A 25,014-nucleotide genomic window follows, 5' to 3' on the forward strand; every position below is an offset into this window, starting at 1 on the left:
TGGTCCATCTTCGTGGTTCATCGTGTTGCGATGAATGAATACTGCTGTATGAATGAATATTAAGGGAAGCGAATCAGATTTGTGCTGCGATTCATTAATACTACCAACTTACGACTTTCTGAAGACAATCAAAGGCAACTATACGTACCATCATAGATGGAAGTTCGATATCCCAACGCTACTTGAAACCGACCGTCTTTCAAATGACTCTGGATTTCTTGCAATTGTGTTGATTCATATTATTTGAATGCCCTCACGTTTCAGTAGTAAAAGGAGCACTTCAAATACACAGATCAGTGAGTTTATAGGCTGAAAATGACTTAGGTCTCTTCCTTCTCAATGTATTGACAAAAAATGCGTACCAAGGACTAAGCAGTTCTTGGACGTCACGACGTTGTGGCAACATTCAGACATCCGCGCACGCAACGAAATCTGGAATACGTTCTACTGGCGTTCTACAATACAATAGTAATCCTTTCTTTAATTATTCTTCACTACCTGCTGACACTCCTGGCAATGGGGATGTACGTGCGAATTCGGAAAGTGTATATTTATAGGAACAAAACAAATCTACAAATAATATCTTCTTCTCGTTTTTCTGTCTTTGATGAGAGGTCCTATGTTGGTTTCTTGTATTATATATCGGTAGCGTGTGTTGGTACGTATCGCAAATGCAAAGTGGGAGTTGTTTGATATCTGTACAATCTAATAGTCTAGCTAATCGTCGATGATGGTGACTTCTTGTTCTGGTTGTTCCTGCGAGAAACAAGCACAAGACAATCGAGTGAGCAACATGTAACAAACAAAACTGATGAAGTTCTGTGTGCATACGTGTGCCAACATTTCAACGATTAGTCGAGTTGGCATGAAATGACACTCACTTTGTACCATTCCACATAATTGTCAATGAGAGTAGGCCAGGCACTTGACGAGTCGTAACCAGACAGGTCGCCTTTAATCGTTTTGCTGAATTCAAGCCAGTTCGACCATTGATCCTTGTTTATGACTTTAACGGGGTGCATCGTTGTCAAGTATGTGATAAAGGAATTGACGTGATGAAATCTACCAGTGGAGATGTTTGATGTATCAGTGTCTGTTGTGAAGGAGTGATAACCATGAACCAAATTCATTGCAATTGGGCAACAAGGTACCTTCTGGAGGACATCATCAACTTCCATAAGGAGGTAGCAATCTCGACATCCAAGCACTTTGGGGGTGTGATTCCATCTGTTGCCTTTGCCCAATCAAAAGTCCAAGAGTAGATGCTTTTGAAGAATGTTGGATCATCGAGCTCCTTTTCGAATGTTGCTAGCTTCCTTTTGAGTTTTGGTACGCTATCACAACTAACGTTGCCGAGAGAGTCAGAGTGCGGCTTGTATAGACAGTCGCGAGAAGCAGCAAGGTATAACAAGAAACAGAGTATGGAAAGTGATGACTTACTCGAGTTCTTTCATTCCATCCATCCATGCATCCTTTTGAAAGAAGCCCATTCGTCGAGCTTTCATTTTGTTTGCCAGAACGAGGACCTTGACAGATTCTGGAGACACATCCAACTCCTCGCAAAGCCTATGGTGAGTAGTGACGGGATCAGTACATGAGATAATGAGTTCTTTAGCGCGACACTAGTCTAGTTTCCGTGCACTCCTCAGTCGACAGTCGCACTCCGAGACTCACCTCACGATTCCAGCAGGACCCATAGCACCATCCTCATCTTCATCTCGGTACTGGTCAAACCATTTCGAGCATACGTTAGAGTCCCATTTTGTGTCTATTGTTCTGCTTACTCTGCAGGCAGGAGAGACCAAAGTGTTTTGAATGAGATGATGATCAGTGTGAATGACAAGTACACAGCAGGAAGATCAACATACATAGTCTTCTTGGGTGGAGCAGGAATAGGAGCAGCGGCTGCAGCAGCAGCATCCTTTTCTGCTTTGACTCGAGCTTTTTTCTGGGCAACAGTCTCTTTTGGACCAACTGATGCTTTGGTCGCTTTCCTTTTTGGAGGCATTTCTAATTGAGAAGGCATTTGATTAGAGTGCGTTTTGTACTGGGAAACAAATGCAGAAATCGAAGTCCAAATTGAAGAATGTGATGTTGAATGTTGGGGCCGAGAGATCCATGTAGACAGTAACAAAGACAACGGAATTGAGCGAGATATATTGATCTCGACTAGGATACTTGTCTTGCCCTTGTCGTTGCACACGCCAACCAAGCAACCAACCTGCGATGTGCTCCTTCCTTCCAAAACCGAGCTTCATCAAAGCAGCAGCAACTTACGTGGAGAATGGATGACTGTGTAAGCAGGTCCTCGTAGTAGACCTGTATACTATAAGTGACTGTTTCTCCTTTGCTTTACTTTGCTTGCTCGTCGTTGATCGTTCTCAAAACTTTCATGATGGAAGTACAAGGCACCGAGATAGTGATATGCGGTATGGGCGGACCGAATAGTGAGAACGTGTAATTCTATATTTTTGTAGCACTGTCTCTAGTCCTCACACGTCGCCTTGGTCTGTTCATGGAGCAGCCTGTCAAAGTGGCGATGTTTGGATTCTTTCCGAGAGTGAAGTGACATAATATGATTATTCGACGCGTCAAGTAGCTTTATATCATGACATTTAATTTGATCTGTTCGTTCTTCTATACGATATGCGATTCGAATTGACATGGCACTTGTCTGCAAAACAATTGTACTTTGGCGAGGATGACGTCTCTGATGGAACTAGCCAAGGCCAAGCGCGAACTGCCTTCAAAGGAAGCGGCTCTTTTCAAAGCTATCCTTGTATGTGGCTCTCCGTTGTTCGCAGCTCTGGATGCAAGCTTGTTTTTCACTGTTCTGACCTGGTTTTTTGACTTAGAAATTCTACGAGCACAAGCAATACAAGAAGGGCCTTAAATCTTCAGACCAGATTCTACGCAAGTTCCCAGACCATGGAGGTATACAACTTGCCCCGCATCGGCATTGTGCAAATGTTGAAGCATGCCATTCATCACTTGGAAGCTTACTATTTGCCCATCACTCGACATAGAAACACTCGCAATGAAGGGTCTGTTTTGCTACCATCTAGACAGAAAAGAAGATGGTCACGAATACATCAAAAAGGGTCTGAAAAACGACCTCACCAGTCATATATGTACGCATTAAAGCACGTCAAATGCCAAACTGCTGACTAACGCCACGGATCTTACTGCAAAGGTTGGCACGTGTATGGGCTGCTGTATCGTGGAGACAAGAACTATGAAGAAGCTGTCAAGTGCTACAGCCATGCACTCAAATATGACAAGGAAAACATTCAAATCATCAAGGACTACTCATTACTACAGATACACATGAGAAACTATGAAGGCTACAATGTATGTAATTGGATAGCGTATTGACGAATGGTGTGAGAACGACGTCGGCGAAGAAAAGCCTACCAAAAGGCTATGATCAAGCGACCTCGACTCGTTTGTTTCGTGACCAAACAACATGGGCCAAAAACATTGGCCTACCTGAACCACGATCACATACTCCAGCTTCGTGGTCTCATGCTTCTCATTCTTAGGAAACAAGGCATCACTTACTCGCGTTGAAGCCTTCGAATAAGCAGTATTGGGTGGGACTGGCTATATCGTATCACATGTTACAAAAGTATGATACTGCTGTGAAAGTTCTGACCGATTGGTCTGACTCTGTCAAGGTAAATATGCAAGTGTCTAGCATGAGCCCTCGTTTATGTCGTAAGCGATCTGCCACGTCAAACGTATGGGGAAGCTAGTGTAGCAATGTGCTACCTCAATCACGGAGGCCACGGGTCGGACATATCGCAGCTTGTTGCGGGTAGCCCTTTTGTCTACAAAGAAGTGCTTACGACATGGTCGAACCTCCTAGACCTCTTTGTTACAGGTGTGCAACCTTGTTTTTTGGCTCACTCTCGACTGATTATGTAGGAATCAGGAGAAGAAGACCACGCAACGCTATACGAGAATTCGGAAATGTATTTGTATCGAAACACGATTATTGAAGAATCAGGAGATTATAGCACCGCATTAGATGACTTGTACCAGATTGGATCCAAGGTTATTGACAAGAAGGCGTTCAAAGAGACAAGAGGTAATGGATATGTATCTCAGATCACAGACGACTTATTAATCAATCTGACGTCTATCTTTTTGCTACTTAGCACGATTGCTGCTGAAGTCAGGCAAAAAGCCCGAAGCCGAACAAGTATATAGATCACTAGTAAAGGAGAATCCAGATTGTTTACCGTATCTGGAAGGATTACAAGCGTGTCTGTCTTTATCTGGAGGTAGGAGGGAACTTTTGAATCCTCAAGAGGCACGAAAAACCTGCAAATCTGACCAATCTGACATATCGTGTGCGCTCTAGATGTATCGGAACATCAAAAGGAACAGATTCTAAAGTTGTATGATGAACTGGCCCAGCAGTATAAGCGCTCGAATCTCATCAAAAGAATGCCAATGAAGTACCTGGATGGTAATGAACAAAGACAGACGTATTCATCCATGGATCATAAGCAGAATAATGATGATTCGTTTTGCTAGGTGAGAAGTTCAGGGAAGCCATGGACAAGTACATGAGGCCTTTCTTCCGGAAAGGTGTTCCTTCGCTCTTTGTCAGTAATAAACCATTATACCAGAACGCCTCGCATCTTCAAATCATTGAAGAGCTGGTTATTGGGTATCAAGCGTCGTTGAAAGCTTCTGGTCACTTCGAGAGAGAAGCAGGTTAGAATAAATAACCATTGCTCACGCTGAGTGATATTTTGTTTTCGCTGTCTAATTTGTTTATTCTTACCAGAAGGAGACAAGGAGCCAGCAACAGCATATCTATGGGTCTTGTATTATTTAGCGCAGCATTACGACTATAGGGGTGAAATATCGAGAGCATTGGAGATCATAAACGAGGCTATTGCACATACCCCAACGTTAGTAGAGCTGTACATGACTAAGGCCAGAATCTACAAGGTATGCATATGCTAGCTACTTGACTTTTTCTGCTCGCTTGTGGATTTGCATCAGTACAGTTGACCGACACGCTGACTTTAGCATGCCGGAGACCCAATTACTGCTTCTGCCGCCATGAATGAAGCACGTGAATTAGATTTACAGGATCGATTCGTCAATTCCAAGTGTACCAAGTATATGCTTCGAGCTGATCAAATAGCAGAAGCTGAAAAGACGATTGCTTTATTCACCCGGGTAAGCATCCGCAGATTAGGCATAGTTTTCTAGCCAGATGCTCAAACCGCTAATTCATGGGCTACAAATGCTGTGTTGCCAACAGAGCAACATTCAAAAGCCCAATTTTAGGATTGTTTTGCTCACATCTTCCCACATTCCACAGAGTGACTCAACAGATCCATTGGCAGATCTAGTAGAAATGCAAGCCATGTGGTTTGCTTTAGAAACTGGCGCAAGTTATGTGAGACAAAAGCAATATGGGCGAGGTTTGAAGAGGTATCATCAACTTGAGAAGGTAAAATTCTGATGCTGTGAATGTCGTCCATCACAATGACTGCGATAGTTTTTACTCGTCGCAAAAGCTCACAATCCCCCTCTCGCTTTCTCTTCTAGCACTTTATAGATATAGTCGATGATCAGTTTGACTTCCATTCCTACTGTTTACGTAAAATGACTCTTCGGTCTTATATTGATCTGTTGCGAGTTGAGGATGGAATTAAAGGACATGAATACTATGTGCGGGGTGCTACTGCTGCTGTTAAAGTGTATATGCATCTGTATGATGCACCCAAGAATTCAGATGATGAGAAGGAGAGTGAAGACTATGGTAAGTCTTGAGTCAAACATAGACTCTTGAATTTTTTGTTTGGGTCATAGCAGTGTCTAATCCCTTTGGACACTAGCCAATATGTCTGCAGCAGATCGTAAGAAAGCACAACGTAAAGCCCGTAAAGCGGAACTGAAATCTGCTGAGCCAGCTCCAGCAGCTGTGGCAGTCGCACCCAAAGATGCCAAGGATAAAGATAAAAAGCCAGCTAAAGTGGATGATGATATTGACGGTGCTAAATTGGTTAATGTGCCTGATGTTTTAGCTGAAGCTACCAAGTTTTTGAAGGGTTTATTGGATATGGCTTCTAAGAGGGTTGATTGTCAGTTGTTGGGTGTTGAGGTTTATTTGAGGAAAAGTGAGTTTGTGCAATTTGTATTTCATCGGGGGCCATCACTTTTCTCGCTTTTTTTTCGCAACCAGTTCTGATTCTTAACGACGATGTTATTAGAAAAATATCTATTGGCATTACGGTGTCTTTTAAAGGCTCATGAACTAGACTCTACACATCCCGAATTGCATCGTAATATGGTCAGGTTCCATAGAGAAGGTCAGTTGAAGAACATTCTTGCATAGCAGGTTTCCGCTTTTTTGGGCCTGACAATTTCGACCAACTAATCTTTGTGCCATCGCCACTAGTTCACGCAACAGAACTGGATCCATCAACCAAAGAAGTCGTCACCACCGAAATGGCACCACTATACAAAGACAAGGCCGACTTGAAACAAGCTAATTTAGACTATTACAAAAAATTCCAATCTTCTCCACCACATGTTGTTGCAGCAGCTCAAGTGGCTGTCATGTTGGAAGAACCTAAAAAGGAGGAAATTGTTGCATGGATTTCGAAATTGGATTTCAAGACTTGTGGCAAGTCGTTTAGTATACCGGTATGTTGTGATGCGCCGTCGACGCGTGATCATTTGCCAACCCCCGGGTTTTTTAACTCACACCTTTTCTTTTCTTTACACAGCTTGTAACTCAAACAATTGATTTCCTAAAGTTGACGATGAAACAAGAGCAAGCAGCTCAAGATCTGTTGAAGCGAGCAAGAGAGTATTATCCTCTTGCGCTTGCTTTCAAGCAGTAAATTCCAAAGGAAACAAGGAGTGGGGGAAAGGTTTTTGTAGTAGTTAGTGCTAGTAAAGTGTAGTTAGCATAGTACAACTGTAACACTTTTTGATCCTCTTTTCTCACAACAATGACGACGTTTCATAAAATCAATACTGAAGTTAAGTTTTGACACAAAAAAAAAAAAAAATTGCAGTGCCATGATAGCCGATTGACTGTGCGATGCCGCTTTACTCAATGACTTTAAGTAGACTTTATATTACAGTGTCAAGATTTGTGTGCAATCCTACAGGTTGAGCTGTCGTCTTATAAAAGAAGCAAGGCGAACGTCCCTGGGCCAAACAAACGACGTAACACGGCCTCTGCTTCCAGCTCTAGCTGTTCGACCTACTCGATGTAGGTAATCTTGCATGGATGCTGGGAAGTCGTACAGTATAACATGATCCTACGAAATGTGATTTTGGTGAGAACAAAGAAAGTACGAAATAGGACTTGATTGTGCACACCACATACCACATCTGTAGTATCCAGTCCTCTAGACGCTATATCCGTAGCAACCAACACCTTAAACCCTACAGCTTCCCTAAACTCTTCTACAACCTTCATCCTCTCCCGACTCTCCAAGTCCGAATGCAAGACCTGAACAGCATTCGCATTGTATCCCGACTTTATCAAGAATTTCTGGATGGTGAAACATGCCATTCGAGTATTTACAAATATAAGGACATGCTGTGGCGTCGCATTTGATTTCGAAATGTCCTTGACGATTTCGTTGAGTGTGTGGCCAGCCATGCTTTTAGACTCAATGTTTACGAATCGTTGCGACAAGGTCGGTACTGTTTTGTGTAGGCGTGGAGTCACGACTCGGACTAGGGTGGGGTACTCGTCGAGCAGTTTAGCGGATACAGATCGGGGTAGTGTGGCTGATACGAATATCGGTTTTACGTTATAGTGGTTTATGGATGCTAGTATTCCTTTTAATTCAGTGTCGAAGCCTTGCTTGTCGTCGAGGAGCGAGTCTGCTTCATCTACAACACAGAATTTTACTTTGGACAGTGATAATAATCCATCATTGACGAGACGTGCTAGTGTGCCTGCTGTACTCATTATTATATCCACCGGTTGTTGCAGAGACTCGTTGACACGATCATGGGATAATGCACTGGTTAGTGCTACTGTGCGTAGTTTGATGGTGTGGGACATGAGAGCTGCTACATTACGTACTTGGAAGACCAGTTCTCGGGTTGGGAGTATTATAATTGCTCGTGGATGGCGCGGTTTGAATACAGGCCGTGGTGATGCGATGTGATTGGAGTGTTCTGTAGGTTTTATAGTAGTTGTACCATCAATGTCAGGATTAGTGGGTCCTAAAATCGTATCAATCGTGGAGGCGATCTCTGCAGTCTCAGCACTACTATCTACTACTGCATCCTTTTTTTCTTCTTGCTCCTGCTGCTGTTTCATCAACATCTTTTCTTCAGCCTTCAACATATTCATCACAGGCGCCAAATACGCTACAGTCTTTCCAGATCCAGTTTCAGCAGCACATAACACGCCATCTCCATGGTTTGCCAGGATAACAGGTATAGCTAAAGATTGTGGTGCAGTCGGCTTCCTAAACCCAAGAGATATCGTAATGGCTTCCAAAACTTCAGGTTCCAGTCCCATATCTTGGAATTTAGCTTTGCCTGTTGCTGCTGTTTCTTGACTGCTGACTACCGTTTCGTCTAATCCGGAATCTGATATGGGTTGATTGATTTCAACTATGATACCTTTGGGGATGTCGTCTTCAAGTTGTTGGCTGTTAAATGGTTGTTCATCAACTTGTGCTGGCTGTTTAGATCTTCGTTTGACTCGTCCACGTGCTTCCCATTTAGGACTATTGTTGCTGGATTGCGTACCACGTTCAGCAAACGGAGGATTTGATCTAGGTATATCTTCTAGCTGAGTCTCAAAACCATTATGAGATGGTATTCTACGTTCAGCAAACGAGCGACTACGCCCATCATCTTGCCGAGCCTCAAATCTATTACCAGAAGGCATACCACGTTCAGAAAACGAGAGACTAGGTCGTTCATCCCGCTGACTCTTAAACCTATTACCAGTGGGCATACCACGTTCAGCAAACGGGCGGCTCGGTCTATATCCATCACATTGCTGACTCTCAAATCTACTACTAGATCCCATGCCACGTTCAGCATACGAGCGACTGGATCTATCATCCTGCGCACGCTCAAATCCACCACTAGATGGCACACCACGCTCAACGAACGAGCGACTAGGTCTAGATCCATCCCCTTGCTGACCTTCAAATCTTTTCTTCACTGGTGCACGCTGGTACGAATCACCCCCACCAGCACCTCCAAACCGTGATCCACCTCTAAAAGCCTCTCCATTGCGTGCATCGTATCTCGGTTTACTTGATGTATCACCATTATATCTCTGCCTCGAGTCTGATTGCACACGTTCACCATCATCGAGTCTGAATCTCGATGGTATGACTAGATTGTTGTGTTTGTTGCCTCCTTGACGAGGAGGGCGACGCGGCGGTGATTTAAATTTGGAAGTGTAGCCTCCTCCTGATGGTCGATTGTTGCTTGGTTTGCTCTTGTTGAATGTTGCAAATGTTCGTTGTGATGGTACTGCTCCAGATGGGAATCTAGTTAATATTCGATGCATTTTCATGCTTTCTGGATGGCGCAGAAGCCGTAACAGTGTAGCTTGAACAGATCTGCACTCCATGTTGGTCAAATGTTCTGAGTAGTCGGACTTGAAGAAAATATCGCAACTTGGACGAGGACACGTTATTTCCGAGGCTTGACAAGGACGAGATTGTGGTTTTACTCTCAAGAAATTTAATCTAGTGCTTGTACTCGTATGCGATCGCCTATTAAAATGACCTTAGATCAAGAGCAGAAACAGAAGCATTGTGTTCTCCCATTTTTCTTAAAGAAATAAGCGAATTTATTCAAAAGGGTTGAGCGTTTAGTATTTATAGCAAATCATTCTCCTATATAATATCCTTGGCTTGGTCGCCCATTCGATTTTGATTCTACAGTTATGTCCAAGCTTATAGTTTGATAATCAGGACGTGATAGAAGAGTACCTTCTGGTAGTGCCACTCGTTTGAGATATAGACTCTTGAGATTTCGAAATCGTTTCATGGCATTATTATGATCGACTTTGATAATACAGTTTCCCAACACCAAGGTCTCGAGAGAATCATGGCTATGTTGAGACAACGTGATCATAAAGCCTTCATGTCTTGAATGCTGAAAACCTTACCACCTTCAGCTCCCAGCGTTCCAGTGCTCTATTCACAATGATGATGTCGCGAGGCTTTGCGAGACAAACCAATCTATTGCAGGGTGTCCTTTCGCAAAGTAGGTGAAATCGTCCTAATTCCATTCTGCGTTCAGATTTTCATCAAACCATCGGAGCTCAGTCACGCTTGGTTGGACAAAATGGAGTAGGGGCAACCATCGCGTGCCAATACCAAGAGACTTCAAATTCAAGCAGTCCTGCAACAAGTTACTTATGATGAAGTCCGTTTCCATATCGAGAGAGACGATATTATCAAGTAGAGATAGTGTCTGTACGTGTCCCAGGGGTCTTTGAGATGGTCCTGGCGATTTTATTATTCGTATCATCCAATTGAGGGATTCGAAGAATCTGGCAGTGGGGATCAGATGCTATCACAAAGGGAAAAGTGTCACGCGAGAGAATTTCATGGCCAATCAGCGTCACAAAAGAGAAATACACACCTTATATAGTCTTGGTACTACGACCTCATTCCACTCTTTACATACCAGCGACAAATAAGAGAGCAATTGTTCACTCATGTTTTCAGTGATGCGAGATAAGATTTCAGGAGGCAGGTTAGGAATCACCATATTGTTCCAAAATGATTTCAAGAACCGTGAATTGACTTGATTTCACTTGCCACAAAAGATACGGCATCAGATTCCTAGAAGCGATTGGTGTGCGCAAAATGTGAGCAATAGTAGAATCAAAAGGACCAATTTAACAGCAACAAGAATCAAAGGACACAACGGCAACTAATCTTCATATCAGAGATGTTCATGTTTGCTTTCACCGTATTGTTTCGAGGTTGGAATCTCTGGGTGCAAGTTCAAAGGTGGTGACCAGCCTGTTCACGACTTTGAGAGTACGTTAGAAGCAAAAGCAAACAAAGACTCTTGGTTCTTGAAGTACAATGTCCCTGTTGCCAAAACTCTGTTCTCTTAAAACTTGAGATTTTCAAGAAAAGCACTTGTTCGAGGAAGAGAGGGTTGTACGAGGGAACGAAGTGAACTTCAACCTCCTTTATTCATGCGTACACACAGGATACAGGCTCCATCATCGAATCCAAATAATGCGACATGCTAACATTTCTTGAGCAAAAGAAGTGTGTCATAGAATTGTCCTGTTGCGTTTCAAATTTTTACACGGTATCATTAAGCACCGGGGTTGACTCTTCCATTTCAACTGTATCATCAACAAGTTCCTCTTCTTCAGCTTCAGGTTGGCCATCCTCATCAACCTCAGAAGGTTCTTGCGTTGATGCTTCATCAAACAGATCTTTACGTCTCTTTCTGGCTTGTACGGCCTGTTCTCGTAGTGAAAGAGACACTCGCAGCCAGTGATACATAGCTTGTATAGGCTTGGATGTTTGGCGATCACCTTTTGGAATGGCTGTTCAGACAGAAAAGGAAAAGTGTCAGACCTGGTACAAATTCACAAATGCGTAATTTTACGGTCGATACTTACTTGCAAGCACTTTGGCAATCCTCTTGAATCTTATTTTCTTTTGAAGACTTGTTGGATCGTAAGAAATAATCTTGGTCAACAGTTCATGGTTGATGTGCTTTAGAGTCTCTTGCCAGGTTTTAACTAGGTTGCCAAAAAACGAGAATGCTAGCATGAACTATGCGATCTCTCAAACTTGACGACCGTGTCAAACGTAGTCCACCAACATACCCTCTTTTGGCTTCTTGCCAAACACGTACAACACAGCTTTACAGATCTTGTGAACGGTTGCGGGTGGTCGTCGATATGACCTCAGCTCTGCTAACGATTTCGAGTCCAGTCCACTCAAGACGCTTCGAATAGACGACAGCATCAACTTTCCAAACAGAAGGTTTGTCGTGGCAGTCTGATCAATGTCATCAGCATCTATTGTAAAAATTAGTGTCAAAAAACATTGCAAAGTTCTCAGACGAATCTTTTTGCATACCCAATCCAGTCTTGTCTTGAAGAGCACCAAATCCAACTGAGCTCAACATATTCAACCCATTAGAGAAGATGCTTGCTACATGCTGCACATCATCCAGGTCATCTGTGCCGACTCTTTCACTCTCACTGGCTGTTTCAGGTCGAACTGAAATGATTGCAACGGTAACTCCGTGTCCATCACCCACAGGAATAGCAGTAACAACTTTTCCATTTGACGACCCTTCAGAGGCTGATTTGCTAGTCATGGCTGCAAACAAGTAGCTCCTGTGTACGATAAGAAGGTTGAGATCCGCAGCAATATATTGGAATGTGTGATACAAAGCTTTCAGAGGTTTCTTTTTGCACGCTACTTACGTTTCCGGATTGTTTTCAACTGCAACAAGTTCAAATGGCGACTCAGCCAGGTAAGGGGATTCCACTGGTGCAGCTTGATTCTGTAAAGGCTTTGCCAAGTACAAGGAAGGTCTAGATTGAAAGTAGTCTGCAATGTACAACTCTGCTTTGACATTGCTCTTCTCGGTTGTGTATTTGACCGAAGCATCACCAAGGATCAGAGCCTTTTGCCGTGAGTCATAAACTGTGATTGATGTCGCGAGAGCTTTAACGGCGGCCTAAGTTGATGTTGAGAGTCAAGAGTGGCCATAAGCCTTTACAAGCCAAGATATTTGTTTCAGCTTACCTCAAAAAATTCAATTTCACTAGCACTCTTCAAATTCAAATGCAAATGCAAGACACCCAAGACACGTTCCAGTCCAATACGGAGCAACGCCCCGTCAGCTGATACTTGCTTTCCAGAACTCACGACTTGATATTCAACAGCCTTTTCATCCAATGTCTGACCACACAATTCACCAGCAACTACTCTCAGCACAGCAATAGGTACAACGACATCCCCGTCTTTCTTGGAAGACGATTCCAAAAGCGAGATACTAGCATGGTCGGGCAGTCTCATCAAGGTCATTGCTTTTGTGCATAGAGCTGATATAGAAGGTATAGTCACATCATGACCCAAGTCTATAATTGACTGAATTATGGCTGCTTCGTTGACAGACGGCTTCTGAACGGTGGGCTCAGCAGCTACAACCGGTGCTTCGGGTTTCGTTACGGCAGCAAGTTTCGGTGCAAGAGCCTTTTCTGCAGCTGCTGACTGTGGCGTTTCTACTACGTGCTCGACTACAGCAGCTTCTTTTACACGAGTGACATTTTTCTTAGCCTTGAGAGGAGCAAAGGTTGATTCGAAGCGACTCAAACTATATTTTAACATTGTTGGACCGACTGCTGAAGCTAATTGTCTTGCAAAACTCCTGAATTCTTGTTCGACATCTTGTTCATCGGCATATACCTTGACGTTAGAATCCCAGACAGATGTGATTACATTCTTCAGCTCTGCATTGAATCTTGATGCTGCTTTGCCAACCAGATCTGAGGTCTTGACACGCCATTGCCTGCGTCCATCAGCTGTCATGGTATCACAATCCGCAAACGAAGGCATCAGATCAATAAACTGATTGTAAGTTCGTAGCATGTCTTTTGATTCTGCTTGCACTCGAAGGCCGACCATATCCAGAAAGTCGGCGACCATACCATCACTCCAATCGTTAGCAGCACTACATGTTGCCAACAGATCAGCAAAGCTGGATATGTCGAATCTGGCCTCCGCCATAGATTTGGCAAGCTGGTTTCGTAAAACTGGAACCGCTGCTTGGAGTTGAGAATCCATCTGCACTTGAAGCGAGTCTTCTGCCGAAGCAATCAAGTCTAGAAGCTCTTGTTGTCCAAAAGACCCATCAGGTCTCCATAACTTTGATGCCCAACTTTCTAGGTGCGTTTTTGCGGTTGCAGTGATGGTTTTCGTTCTACTGGCCAAGAGTTCTCCACGTAAACGCTCTTGCTCGATACGCTGTTTACGAGCATTCTCTTTACTTTCGGCTTCATCTCGTTCATGTTTCTTTCGTTGAGATTCGTCGTTCAATGCTCGAGCGACTTCTGCAACCTCTTCGGTATACTTTGACGATCCAAGATTGTTGTGTTTGGGATTGTTCCTAAACAAGAATTGAGCTAACGAAGAGGATTCTTATTAGTTGATATTCGAGAACGATGCTGCAAAAAAGACGAAAATGTACAAACCTAGATAGATTTCGGGATTGAAGTGCTCGTATTTGCCGGGTGTAGCGTCAAAACCAGTTACAGTAGGCAAAATTTTGGTAGTGGAGGGAACAAGCAGGTTCTTGCGTTCAGCTTCGATGCATAATTTTTCCAATGCAACAATCAGAGTTGGAATGACATTGGCCACGAGATATGCACGTTCTTCTACGTCTGTGACGTTGCGGAGCCATTCTTGAGCCAATTCCAAATGCACTTGCTTTGCTGCCCTAGTTCGTTTAGCGGCCGCCTGAACTATATCATCTTGGTCGAGATCACCACCTAATTTCAGTAGGATTTTATGTAGATTCGAGTGGGCGTCGTGACTATTTTCAGCAGCCAATGCAGCTTGGGGTGCCTCTACCAAGACATAGTCCACCTTTTCCATGATGAAGCTTAGATTACAGCGGTTAGCGGTTAGTGCAGAAAATTAGATTGTCTTCTGCGCAGAAACGTACCATGCGGTCGCAGTACGTCGAAATACCAAAGTAGTATCCAATTGTATCTTCAACACGTTCAGATAATAGATTCGACCTTATATAGTGGGATGGCCGACCTTTCGTGTATGAACAAATTTTCACATTATGCAGAACCATCGCCATTGATCCAACGCGTTTAGTCGACGTTCGAACTCTAGAAAACGAATTTAAAGAGGTTTTAAGTGGTATTTGTTATTGATGCGAACGTGTGAAAGTGTATACTGATCTAAAAGCACACTCTCTTTCTTGAGAAAAAAAAACGCATCTACATTTTGATGGAAATGGCAACTGAAGGGTGGAGTTGGCGCGAGTATGCTTTAGGCACGACATTAGCTGTAGCTGTCGCTTCTGCTTCTTATCTGGTATACTTTGACTACAAGCGACGAAATGATGTCCAATTCAGAAAGACATTGAGTAAGTGCTAGTTGCTCTTGTTGAGGTCAATCGAGACGAAGGACTGCAGCTCGTACTTTCATTAAATTGATGATTTTGTCTCTATCCGTTCTTCAATCGCTTGCAATCGTTTCATTTAAGCTCTCAGGGCAACATTTAACACGTCTCCTTTTTTTTGGTCACTATCCTTAGAAAGGCAGAAGAAGGCACTTATGAAGGTCCAAGCTGAAGAGGAAGCTGCTAGGAGTAGAGGACGTGCTGCTACTGCTGGAGGTTCTTCAGATGATGCCGATAAGATACCAACCAATGTCGAAGAAAAGGAAAAGTACTTTATGGACCAATTACAATCTGGTGAAATATTGTATCGCAAAGGTATGCAGAACTATCGCATTGAGACCTGAAACGTGATCAAAGACAGAGCTGGTCGTGGTTTTGAAGATTCGCGAACTGGGATTCGAGATGATTGTGCCAACACTCCTTTTTTGCCTTTTATCACATCCTAACCTCAAGACCTTGCTTAGGTCCAGCACACTACCAAGCTGCTGCTGCCTGCTTCATGAGGGCCATGAAGGTGTATCCACAACCACTCGAACTCATTAGTCTCTTCCAAAAATCTCTCCCTGAACCCGTCTTCCAAATCCTAATGGAAATGATGTCTGCTGATGTACGTGAAGCTGAAAGTCAGCAATTAAAATCAGAAACTAGAGGAGGTAGATCCGCATCATCATCAACTTCTCCAACTCGTCCTGAGGGCGACAGACGTAGGTCTAGCCTCAGTAGTGCTGCTAGAGCTCGTAATGAGGAAATAAGAGCTACTGAAGCAGCTGTGGAAGAACTTCTTCAAGAATTAATGGGTGACGATGGTGATGAGGGAGAATGGGAGGATGAAGCGCAAATTGAAGAGTTAGAATAGAGTGTCTTAGTCAGTTTCTTTATACATATCATACTTTCCATTGGCATCGTAACAACAATGTGCACTATTGCGTGCTTTGTTGGGTGGGAAAGACGGGGGTCAATGTCATACTCTCTCATCACGCTTCTTCCCTGAATCTTTCACTCCAAATTCTCGCCCCGTCCCCAGTTGGAATTTACCCCATTTGCAATTGTGTTTGTTATTTGAATTGGGTGTCACGGATGAAATGGAGAAGTTGATGATGATGGGAGTGTGGATTGGCCTTTGTTTTTCTCCCCTCTTTTAATTATCATCGCGCTCGCACTGACATTGCTGGATTTTACCTAGATCAAAAAGAAGCAAGAGTCGTACTATGAATTATTTCCCTCCGCTGACAAGAATGTAAAAGTAAAGGAGATCGTTCATGGCACGACCGGTAGTGGAAAGACAATGATTCGACGGGGTCTTGTGATAACTAAAAGCTTCAAGGCTGGTGAAGTCATATATAGTGAGAAGCCAGTCGTTGCTCAACTTAACAGCCCGACAATGGTAAAGTCACTTTCTTAAACTGTAACGTAACAACGATCTTCGAAGAATGCTAATCCCTCGTCGTCATTTTCACACGTAGGACTTTTGTGAATATTGTCTAAAAGACCTCTCGAAACTGGGCCCAGACGATTTGGTTTCTTGTGACCATTGTGACAAGGCTCAATACTGCTGCAGCACATGTCAAAAGACAGCTTGGGCTGAATACCACAAATTCGCTTGCGCTGCCACTGACTTGACTGAATATACAGTAGAGAGTAAATCAAAAATAGCTCTCATGGTGCTCAAGTTTATGGGTCGAGTCATCAAAGAGGACCAAGAAAATCCTGAATCTGCGTCAGAAAGCACATACTCTATCTTTGATCATGTTGATCGATTACAATTCTTAGAATTGAAGCCTTCAGCTACGGATGAAAAGGAATTGGCTATGGTGTTGAGTGCGTTTGGTACAAAGGTGCCTCAGTTTGACGCATGTAAGAAATGGATTCGTGTTTTTTGTGCCGTGTCCAAACACTCATATTGATTTTTCTTGTCCACAAAGTCTTGACAATGGAGCGATACATGATGTTGAAGGGCCGATTTATTTATAATGCCATCGGAATCTCATTCCCTACCACCAATACCGTATTACCAGCATCATCAGATAACGTCCGCTCCTCTACATCTGATCCAGCAAGTGGGTCTGGAGTATATCAAGTGTCATCATATATATCCCACTCGTGTAGTCCAAACTCTACTATTCGATTCACTGGTGATTCTCAATTGGAACTTGTGGCCGACTCGGATCTGAATGACGGCGATGAGATCTTTGTTAGTTGGATTGCCAAGGGTAAAGATGGGCGATCGAGACGAGAAGAGCTGCATGCCAAGTACAGATTCCGATGTCAGGTAAGCTTCCCGGTCTTAAACATGTGTTTGGGAGTTGACTCGCAAAAAAACGATGAAGTAATATTGTTTAATTGTTACATCTAGTGTCCCACTTGTGCATCTGAGTCATGAGATTGTAGTCGGTATTCCTTTTGCCTATCAGAATAAATTTTTGGCTGCATAGTGTGTACAAATGATCTCCAATATTTTCTAAGGTCGCCAGATTTACGATGGAATGCACTACTGGCAATGTGTGATGACCTGAAAACATAAAGCTGACGGGAACGTCCAGAATTCAATCAGGACAGTTATCAGGAAGGAGGTAGTGGGCACCTAGTGCCTAAGACGGTTTCGGTTTTGATGAGCGTCAAGATGGCGACAATCCGTTGAACTTCATTCGTCGGCTCTGTGGTGATATATTGCGGCTCGTTCGACGCTCCACGTCCATATCGCGTTGTTATAGTAAGCAATTATTGCAGCCCATACGAACTAAGATCGTTACATCGTTGCAGGAGGCTGGATGCAACCTACATATTGCTATTTGTTTCCACGTTTCATGCAACGAACCAGGCGACACTGTGAGACTTGGATCTCGAAGATACTCACGTATTGGCCATAATTGGACGGCTGCCACGACTCCAACTTGTAAATTTGACCGCTTGTGATCACGGCTTTGTCAGGCTATCAGGAAATACATCAGGATATATCAAAACAGAGTAGATCCATGTACCCAAACGCTGAAGAAGTAGCCAAGTTGGTGCAGGCAGCCATTCTAATAATGCTATTTAGATATTTAATTCCCTCAACTACGAGATACATCTCGTTTAGAATGTTTCCCAGTTGGTCGTATTACTACTACCGGTATTACTGCTATTGTTATTTGACTGTTGCGGGTTGAATGCGGATTCGAAATCAGTCCAATCGTCTCCTGGAGAATTACCATCAGAAAATGGATCACTGCCAAAGGCGCCCTTCTGGTTACTAAATACATTATTGAATGACGGCTGTTGCTGGTATTGTTGTTGTAGTGGTTGTGTTGAGGTTGATGAAGACGGCGGTGGTGGAAGCATGAAGCTGCCGTCAGCGTTTGCATTCGACTTTTTCCTTGATTTGTTTGTTATCTAGTACCGAAACGAAGAAAATCAGTCCGATGATTCGAGGGAGCAATACTGTTTCAGTCCTTACGTTTCCAAGACTGATTGATATCGTCTGGCCTTCTTTCAGGCTATAATCTTTTGAAGGACCTGCGGATGGCGGAGGCGCATTTGCTGCTGCCTTATCAGCTCTGATTTGACTAAAGCGTGGGTGAAGCGTGAGCATGGGAGGAAGAAAAGTGCATATAACAAAGATATCCCCACACACTTGACAAAATCTTGTAACGCAACATTGAAATCAAACGCCCAAGAACGTTCCTAGTACGTGAAGGACGGTTCAGAATATTGACCTGCCATAATTTAAGCTTCCAGGAGCGCTTCAAATGCGGATTACTTCAACTGCCAACAAACTCACAGGAAATCCCATCCCCACAAAAGCGTGCTTTCCTGTCCCTGGATCCTGTATCCTCAGTACAAAGTATCTTGACGAGTCAAGCACTGGTTCAACAGTGTTTTCGGCAGGTATATATGGACATGTAGCAAACGTGTCTCCAGTCTTTGAGTCCTCAAGTTGTAACCAGCATTTATCTCCTTGAGAGATGACTCGTAATCGACCCGTCCATAGGAATTGGTTGACATCCCAATCTGATGCTCTATATTTGTAGAGGCGGAAATGTTGGAGTTAATACTCTGATGCTCCACATTTGTAGTAGCCAAAATGTTGAAGATGATGTTGTGCGTGCGGTTGTTTCGATGCAGGCCAAAGATTTAGATCAGGGATTTTGTTCTTGAATTTTCTATACCTATAGCCACGTGCATTTGATCTTGGTGGTATCCTAGAGAGTAAATGTGTTAATTTGGATTCAGAATATAAAGAAACAGGTAAAGTGGACCAAGTCAAGCAAGATACAATGCCAGTACCTGTAAACATAGCATTCCTTCACTACCAGGCGTACGCTTTCATAGTCGTCCCCCATGTTTCTAGCACGCACTTCAACACAGTTTTGAGATTTGGTTGCTTGATTCCAACATTGAGCTCAAAAGACATTTACGCCCTCTGAATATTCAATACATACGTGTAGGCCTCGCAAATACACCAATACGGCTAACGAAACGCGTCGAAAAGGCTGGGATTTGTCGGAGATTGGGGTACATTTCAACAGTTGCTGTGATTAACCAAGTCGTGTCAACGTCGAGCTGAAATTTTAATACTTTAATACTTTAATAAATAATAAATGAGCTCATATTGCAGTTTTTTTTTCAAAGAAAAAGCCGTGCAAGTGACTGCCGCAGTTGTGGTTGCGTTGGACCTTTCACCAGTCACCTTGCAATTTCAGAAATATAGATCCGATTTTGGTAACAGTGAATTTAAAAGATCGATCATTTCGAATGACGTCGTTGCATCGTTCCTTGTCGGCGCATCTCGTATCGGGTGTTGTAGGAAGGAGAAGGACGAGCTCCGATTTTTTGCGAGCTAATTGTCTTCCAAGCATCAACAACAAAAAGCCCAATCGCTTCTATTAAGCTAGAAGGAGATGGTGGGAACACATGCATCCTCGCATCGCATAATGCGCTTAGCCGCCAGACAAGTCCTTCGAACTCTTCATCGTCACAATCATCAAACAAGACACTTTTCCGCAAGCTCGTTCTGGCTCAAAACTGGCAAGTTTTACTCTTCAAATCGTCTCGATTTGCATAGATTGCAGACTGACTCAGCTATTCCTGCTACTAGCTCTACCTGATTTGCCTCTCTTCACAAATGCGTACAAACATGCTGAACGTCGAGAACATCCAGCCATCATATCCAAGGACAGGCCGTTTGGTTATGCTCAACTGCTAGCGGATGTGGCAAAGTTACGAGACATTATATCTACAAAGTACGTTTGCCATTTTGAGAACTGCTTGGCTCAAAAGCTGACTTTACAACACTGTTACACTTCAAAAAGGGACTTGAAGGAAGCTCGTGTAGCGTTCCTGTTCCCACATGGTTATGAATGGACTGTCGCTCATTGGGCTATATGGGCTTCTGGTGCCACCGCTGTTCCTTTAGGTATAGACGTTGTTCTGCTGGCTGTCTTTCAAAACTACGTCACAAAAGTTGTTTGAAGCATAGGGATCTAAAACATTCTCATCTGACGATCTTTCTTAACGTTAGCTCCAATGCATCCACCGCCAGAATCAGAGTATTATATTACAGATTCTGAATCTGAAGTGGTGGTTGTTCATACCTCGCTCAAGGACAAATTGGCACCAATGAAACTTGGACCCAATGTTCGCATCATAGAGGTTGGGGATCTGAAAAGTCAGGATTACAAGACATTTGAGAGAGTAAGGAATGATTGTTAGGCACTTGTCAGTACCTGTAATGTAGAATCTTAACATTTTTTTGTTGTTGCAGGAGGAAGTCGAGTTTTGGCCAATTGATTTCAAAAGAATGTCCATGATAAATTACACATCGGGTACCACTGGAAAACCCAAGGTGGGCGCCTTAAAGCTGCATTAGCTTGTCCTCTCAACTTCATGCCAACCAGATCATCCTCTAGGGTGTGATTCACACACACAACAGTATAGCGGCTTGGACACAGACACTAGTCGATGCCTGGAAATGGAGTAATAAGGACAAGGCACTGCATGTGCTTCCGTTACACCACTTACACGGTCAAATCAATGTAAGAATTTCTCGAGCTCTCTATGTCGTTTTTTACATCACTTACGAAATTGGGCACTACATATAGGCATACTATTGTGGCCTACTACAGGGCGCATCGATAGAATTCACAAAGTTTGACGCTCAAAAAGTCTGGGATCGATGGATGGACCCAAGGCGTGATTTAACTCTATTTATGGGTGTTCCTACCATGTTCAGTAAGCCACGTTGGATCCAGCATCATATATGCAATTTTCGTTCTTTAATCTGTGTTGTTTTGCAACAGCACGAATGGAAGCATTATACAAGACATGGACTCCTGAAAAACAACAAGCTGCAACTGAATCATGTAAACAATTCCGACTACTGGTATCTGGATCCGCTGCATTACCTGATGTATTATACCATGAGTGGGAGAGGATTAGTGGACATCAGATTTTAGAGAGGTATGGCATGACTGAGATTGGTGCTGCTGGTAACCCAGTTGAAGGTGCTCGTGTACCGGTAAGCTACTGAAATCTGGAGATTCTGGCACTGTTCCCATGAGACTGTGATGCGATTGGTATAAATTCTGAGTTCTGTCTTGCTTGCAGGGCACTGTGGGAGTCATGCTCAAAGGAGTTGAAATCAAATTGATTGATGAGGCAACTGGCGAGAATGTAACAGACAAGACCAACACACCTGGAATGGCCTTCTTAAGAGGCCCCATGATGTTTAGCGGATATTGGAAGCGGCCTGATGCTACAGCTGAAGTCATGTTTGATGGATGGTATGATGTGCTGTTCGTCTATTTAGCCACCACAATAATTACAAAATTTCCTAATTCTAAAATAGGTATCGATCTGGTGATGTTCTAATTCGATCAGATCAACATGGATACTTTAAGGTGTTGGGTCGGGCTTCTGTAGACATCATAAAGGTAGATACTAGTGTGTTTTTTTGTCGCTTTCGAGCTTCTAGCTTGACGCAACCACATTACTGTAGAGCGGCGGGTACAAGATATCAGCTCTGGAAATTGAAAGAGAAATCTTGGATCACCCATCTGTGCTTCATTGTGCAGTAATGGGCGTTGCAGACAAGGAATGGGGAGAGAGAGTTGGATGTGTGGTACGTCCAATAGATCCATCACCTTTGCGCAGCCATACCCAATTTTATGCAAATCCTCCTTCACTAACACATCCAATCTCCTGCTGTTAGGTTGTATTTAGAGACAACGCTGACTGCACACTGGAAGCGCTACGAGAGTTTTTAAGACCGAAACTGGCACCATACAAGTTACCCAGTCTGTTGAAGGTTTTGAAAGGTGATTTGCCTCGTAATAGTATTGGCAAGATCAATAAAAAGACACTCGTGGAGATTTTTAATACGTAAAGTATGTTGTAAGTCTGATTTATAGATTTCAAAAAAGTAAATAAACTTATAGATGGTCAGAAATTTGAAATGTCAGAAATTTGAAATGTATTTCTGCTGGTCTTGAAGAGGATTGTTTCATGCTCCACAGCCCAAACTCGTTTCACGTTGCGAGTAACGAGGAAGTTTCCTACGTGAGCAGGACGTATCGAGCCTATTGAAGCAACAAACGAGTACGACTAGATAGGTGCAGGTATGCTTTTAAAAAGTTGTCGCTACGTAACTTTAGTGAAATACGGAGCCGTTACGTATCGCTTTCATTTTGCGTACCAACAACGTTTTGAAACGCTTTCGCAGCAAGCAAATACTGCCAAAATCTTCACCACGTCATCAGTGCAATTTCTCAAGTAATAATACAGAAATGGACAATCAAAATGGAGTAGGCGGCGAAGACTTGCCATCAATGAAATTCTGAAACGAATCAATCATAATGTGAAATGAATGCAACAATTTGTGATGGGACGCAGTTGATAGTGGTAGTGATAGCGATCCTGATAAATCTAGATCGAGTGAGGAGGACAGATACTCTTTCGAAGAGATACCCTTGGAAGAAATCACTCCAAGAATCACTCCAAGTCATCCAGAACTCGAAACAATCGAAACGTAGTGATGATATCGTCTTTAAGGTCTCGGGAGACGTCGTTTTTCAACCTCGTTATAAGATAAAACCCCCCACTATATACAGGAGTCTCGAATGTGATCAAAACTTCATCTGACGCTCGGCAGTTGGCGAGCGAGAATTAGAAATGGGGAGGGCGGTGAGACGTATCTCGGAGAATTTGTTAAAGAGGTCGATGCTACCAGGGCTTATGATAGAACAGCCAAGGAAAGGTTTGGCAATAATTGCCATTCTAAACAATGTCTAGAACAGCGTACAACTGTAACGTCACGAGTCACCAATGTAATAACCAAGTCACAGCAATAGAAAACAACAAATTGGTCACAGGCTCCTATGCGTAGGGCGCAGTGACTTGTCGAAAGTAAATCGGTCGTGGTTTTGGCAAGAGCTTGACACGAAAATCTCAACGGCAAAATTGAATCCAGGTCGTGATGGCTACTGACAATGGAGGCACCGACATCCTACAATGTCTCTTGCTGTGATTGGTTTCTACTCAAGACTTTTTGCTTTCTTGGTTTCTTTTCACTTTTCAGAAATTTGGTGAGTTCCGATTGACGATCGCTGGCACCGTTACATAGATCAAGCACTTTACAACAAGCGTACCATCGATATTACCAGGATTCATCGTTGCTCTTCCAGTAGTTGTTGCGAAAACTGCCAAGCTGTTTTTTAACGGCAGTGGTCGTACATGGAACGCAACCACCCAACCAAGGAAAAGAAAGAACCACATTTTTCAAAGTCTCCGACCTTCTGATACAATTGGTTGTTGGCCAGTGGAAGGCACCTACAAGGACGTTGGGCTTCGCATGAGGTCTCAGGCAGTGCCTTTGTTAAACTTCCTTTAAACCAACAATGACCAGTCGGGACGAGTATTACGATGAGGAAGGAACAGTAGATTACAACAGGGATTCTGACTATTATGGAGGGCCACAATCCGAATACAGTGAATACTACGACGAAGAAGGCCATTATGATGATGAAAAGAGCTACTATGATGATGAAAAACGAAGCTCTTTCGCCAACACGGACCAACGGAAATCCGAAAATTACGATGAAAAGGCATACTATGATTCGTATTACGGTGGAGAATCAGGCCGAGGGCCAGATGATTATGGAGACGATGAGTACTATCGCAAGTCTTGGGGCTACTCTGACCAGCAGCAACGGAAGGACAGAGGAGATTCCTTTTACGACGACGAGTTTGAAGACAACAAGAGTCAAACTCCTGGAGCTCCAATGTGGTGGCAACAGTATATACCCAATCTACCGAAAGTAAACATACCAGTGCCAGAGTTTGTAAAACGAATACCGGTACCTGCCTTTATAAAACGAATCCCACTACCTGCCTTTATGAAGAATCCAGAACTTGTAAACATACTCAAGAGAGGTTCTTGGATACCAAAAAAGATACGGGTGAAAGTGCCGTGGCAGGTCTTTACCACAATCAACCTTTGCCAATTTGTAAGTTTTGTTGACAGATTCAGCAGATTCTCAGAGATGCTCAACTAAATTTCCTTCATACCAGATTTTGGGAATCGTCATCGCTGCTAGTATGAACAAGACGTTCTATAACTGGACAAACTTTGATATCGATAGCAATACGAACGTCACCATCTCCATATGCACTCTCTACGCTGTAAGTATTGCAAAGTGTCAAGGATCCTCCGACTTTTCAGGCAAGTTACAAAACACTGTTCTCACACTCATTTACACCATCAGACATCGGCTGCCAGTATACCACCTGGTTCAGGATGCAACTTTGCCATCTTTGTTGGTGTATTCATGGTTTTGGTCGCAGCTGGTCTGCTGGCATATCAAGGCTGGTGTATATACA

General features: G+C 43.3%; 8 protein-coding genes across 8 annotated transcripts; 4 read left to right on the forward strand and 4 right to left on the reverse strand.

Moving 5' to 3' along the window:
* Positions 1-717: 717 nt before the first annotated feature.
* Positions 718-2,026, reverse strand: SmJEL517_g03199 (uncharacterized protein; the record flags this gene model as incomplete). Its single annotated transcript, XM_031169127.1, has 6 exons — positions 718-756; positions 882-1,062; positions 1,152-1,343; positions 1,441-1,566; positions 1,675-1,785; positions 1,869-2,026. The coding sequence occupies 6 exons, from the start codon at positions 2,024-2,026 to the stop codon at positions 718-720; spliced, it is 807 nt and encodes a 268-aa protein (XP_031024814.1).
* Positions 2,027-2,701: 675 nt separating this feature from the next.
* Positions 2,702-6,875, forward strand: SmJEL517_g03200 (uncharacterized protein; the record flags this gene model as incomplete). The annotated part of the gene is made up of 17 exons (XM_031169128.1): positions 2,702-2,779; positions 2,856-2,934; positions 3,027-3,131; positions 3,194-3,351; positions 3,543-3,677; positions 3,928-4,090; positions 4,161-4,286; positions 4,367-4,474; positions 4,543-4,725; positions 4,799-4,965; positions 5,047-5,199; positions 5,345-5,476; positions 5,575-5,788; positions 5,865-6,146; positions 6,240-6,338; positions 6,428-6,675; positions 6,759-6,875. 17 exons carry the CDS (start codon positions 2,702-2,704, stop codon positions 6,873-6,875), a joined length of 2,547 nt encoding a protein of 848 aa, XP_031024829.1.
* A 267-nt stretch (positions 6,876-7,142) lies between these two features.
* On the reverse strand, positions 7,143-9,541 carry SmJEL517_g03201 (uncharacterized protein; the record flags this gene model as incomplete). The annotated part of the gene is made up of 2 exons (XM_031169129.1): positions 7,143-7,301; positions 7,370-9,541. 2 exons carry the CDS (start codon positions 9,539-9,541, stop codon positions 7,143-7,145), a joined length of 2,331 nt encoding a protein of 776 aa, XP_031024830.1.
* A 1,759-nt stretch (positions 9,542-11,300) lies between these two features.
* On the reverse strand, positions 11,301-14,621 carry SmJEL517_g03202 (uncharacterized protein; the record flags this gene model as incomplete). Its single annotated transcript, XM_031169130.1, has 7 exons — positions 11,301-11,551; positions 11,627-11,749; positions 11,837-12,031; positions 12,093-12,355; positions 12,446-12,702; positions 12,771-14,149; positions 14,219-14,621. The coding sequence occupies 7 exons, from the start codon at positions 14,619-14,621 to the stop codon at positions 11,301-11,303; spliced, it is 2,871 nt and encodes a 956-aa protein (XP_031024831.1).
* A 372-nt stretch (positions 14,622-14,993) lies between these two features.
* Positions 14,994-16,018, forward strand: SmJEL517_g03203 (uncharacterized protein; the record flags this gene model as incomplete). Its single annotated transcript, XM_031169131.1, has 3 exons — positions 14,994-15,126; positions 15,298-15,477; positions 15,627-16,018. The coding sequence occupies 3 exons, from the start codon at positions 14,994-14,996 to the stop codon at positions 16,016-16,018; spliced, it is 705 nt and encodes a 234-aa protein (XP_031024832.1).
* A 226-nt stretch (positions 16,019-16,244) lies between these two features.
* SmJEL517_g03204 (uncharacterized protein) lies at positions 16,245-17,542 on the forward strand (the record flags this gene model as incomplete). The annotated part of the gene is made up of 5 exons (XM_031169132.1): positions 16,245-16,268; positions 16,346-16,546; positions 16,626-17,016; positions 17,085-17,431; positions 17,516-17,542. 5 exons carry the CDS (start codon positions 16,245-16,247, stop codon positions 17,540-17,542), a joined length of 990 nt encoding a protein of 329 aa, XP_031024825.1.
* Positions 17,543-18,234: 692 nt separating this feature from the next.
* Positions 18,235-19,481, reverse strand: SmJEL517_g03205 (uncharacterized protein; the record flags this gene model as incomplete). The annotated part of the gene is made up of 6 exons (XM_031169133.1): positions 18,235-18,531; positions 18,596-18,704; positions 18,773-18,822; positions 18,920-19,157; positions 19,308-19,340; positions 19,426-19,481. The coding sequence occupies 6 exons, from the start codon at positions 19,479-19,481 to the stop codon at positions 18,235-18,237; spliced, it is 783 nt and encodes a 260-aa protein (XP_031024826.1).
* A 591-nt stretch (positions 19,482-20,072) lies between these two features.
* SmJEL517_g03206 (uncharacterized protein) lies at positions 20,073-22,522 on the forward strand (the record flags this gene model as incomplete). Its single annotated transcript, XM_031169134.1, has 12 exons — positions 20,073-20,112; positions 20,204-20,381; positions 20,451-20,554; positions 20,660-20,832; positions 20,903-20,983; positions 21,048-21,173; positions 21,240-21,369; positions 21,438-21,655; positions 21,745-21,920; positions 21,986-22,070; positions 22,136-22,258; positions 22,349-22,522. The coding sequence occupies 12 exons, from the start codon at positions 20,073-20,075 to the stop codon at positions 22,520-22,522; spliced, it is 1,608 nt and encodes a 535-aa protein (XP_031024827.1).
* Between the last annotated feature and the right edge of the window lie 2,492 nt (positions 22,523-25,014).

Source organism: Synchytrium microbalum (genome assembly GCF_006535985.1).
Source record: "Synchytrium microbalum strain JEL517 chromosome Unknown SmJEL517_scf0016, whole genome shotgun sequence".
NCBI classification, from domain to species: Eukaryota; Fungi; Chytridiomycota; class Chytridiomycetes; order Synchytriales; family Synchytriaceae; genus Synchytrium; species Synchytrium microbalum.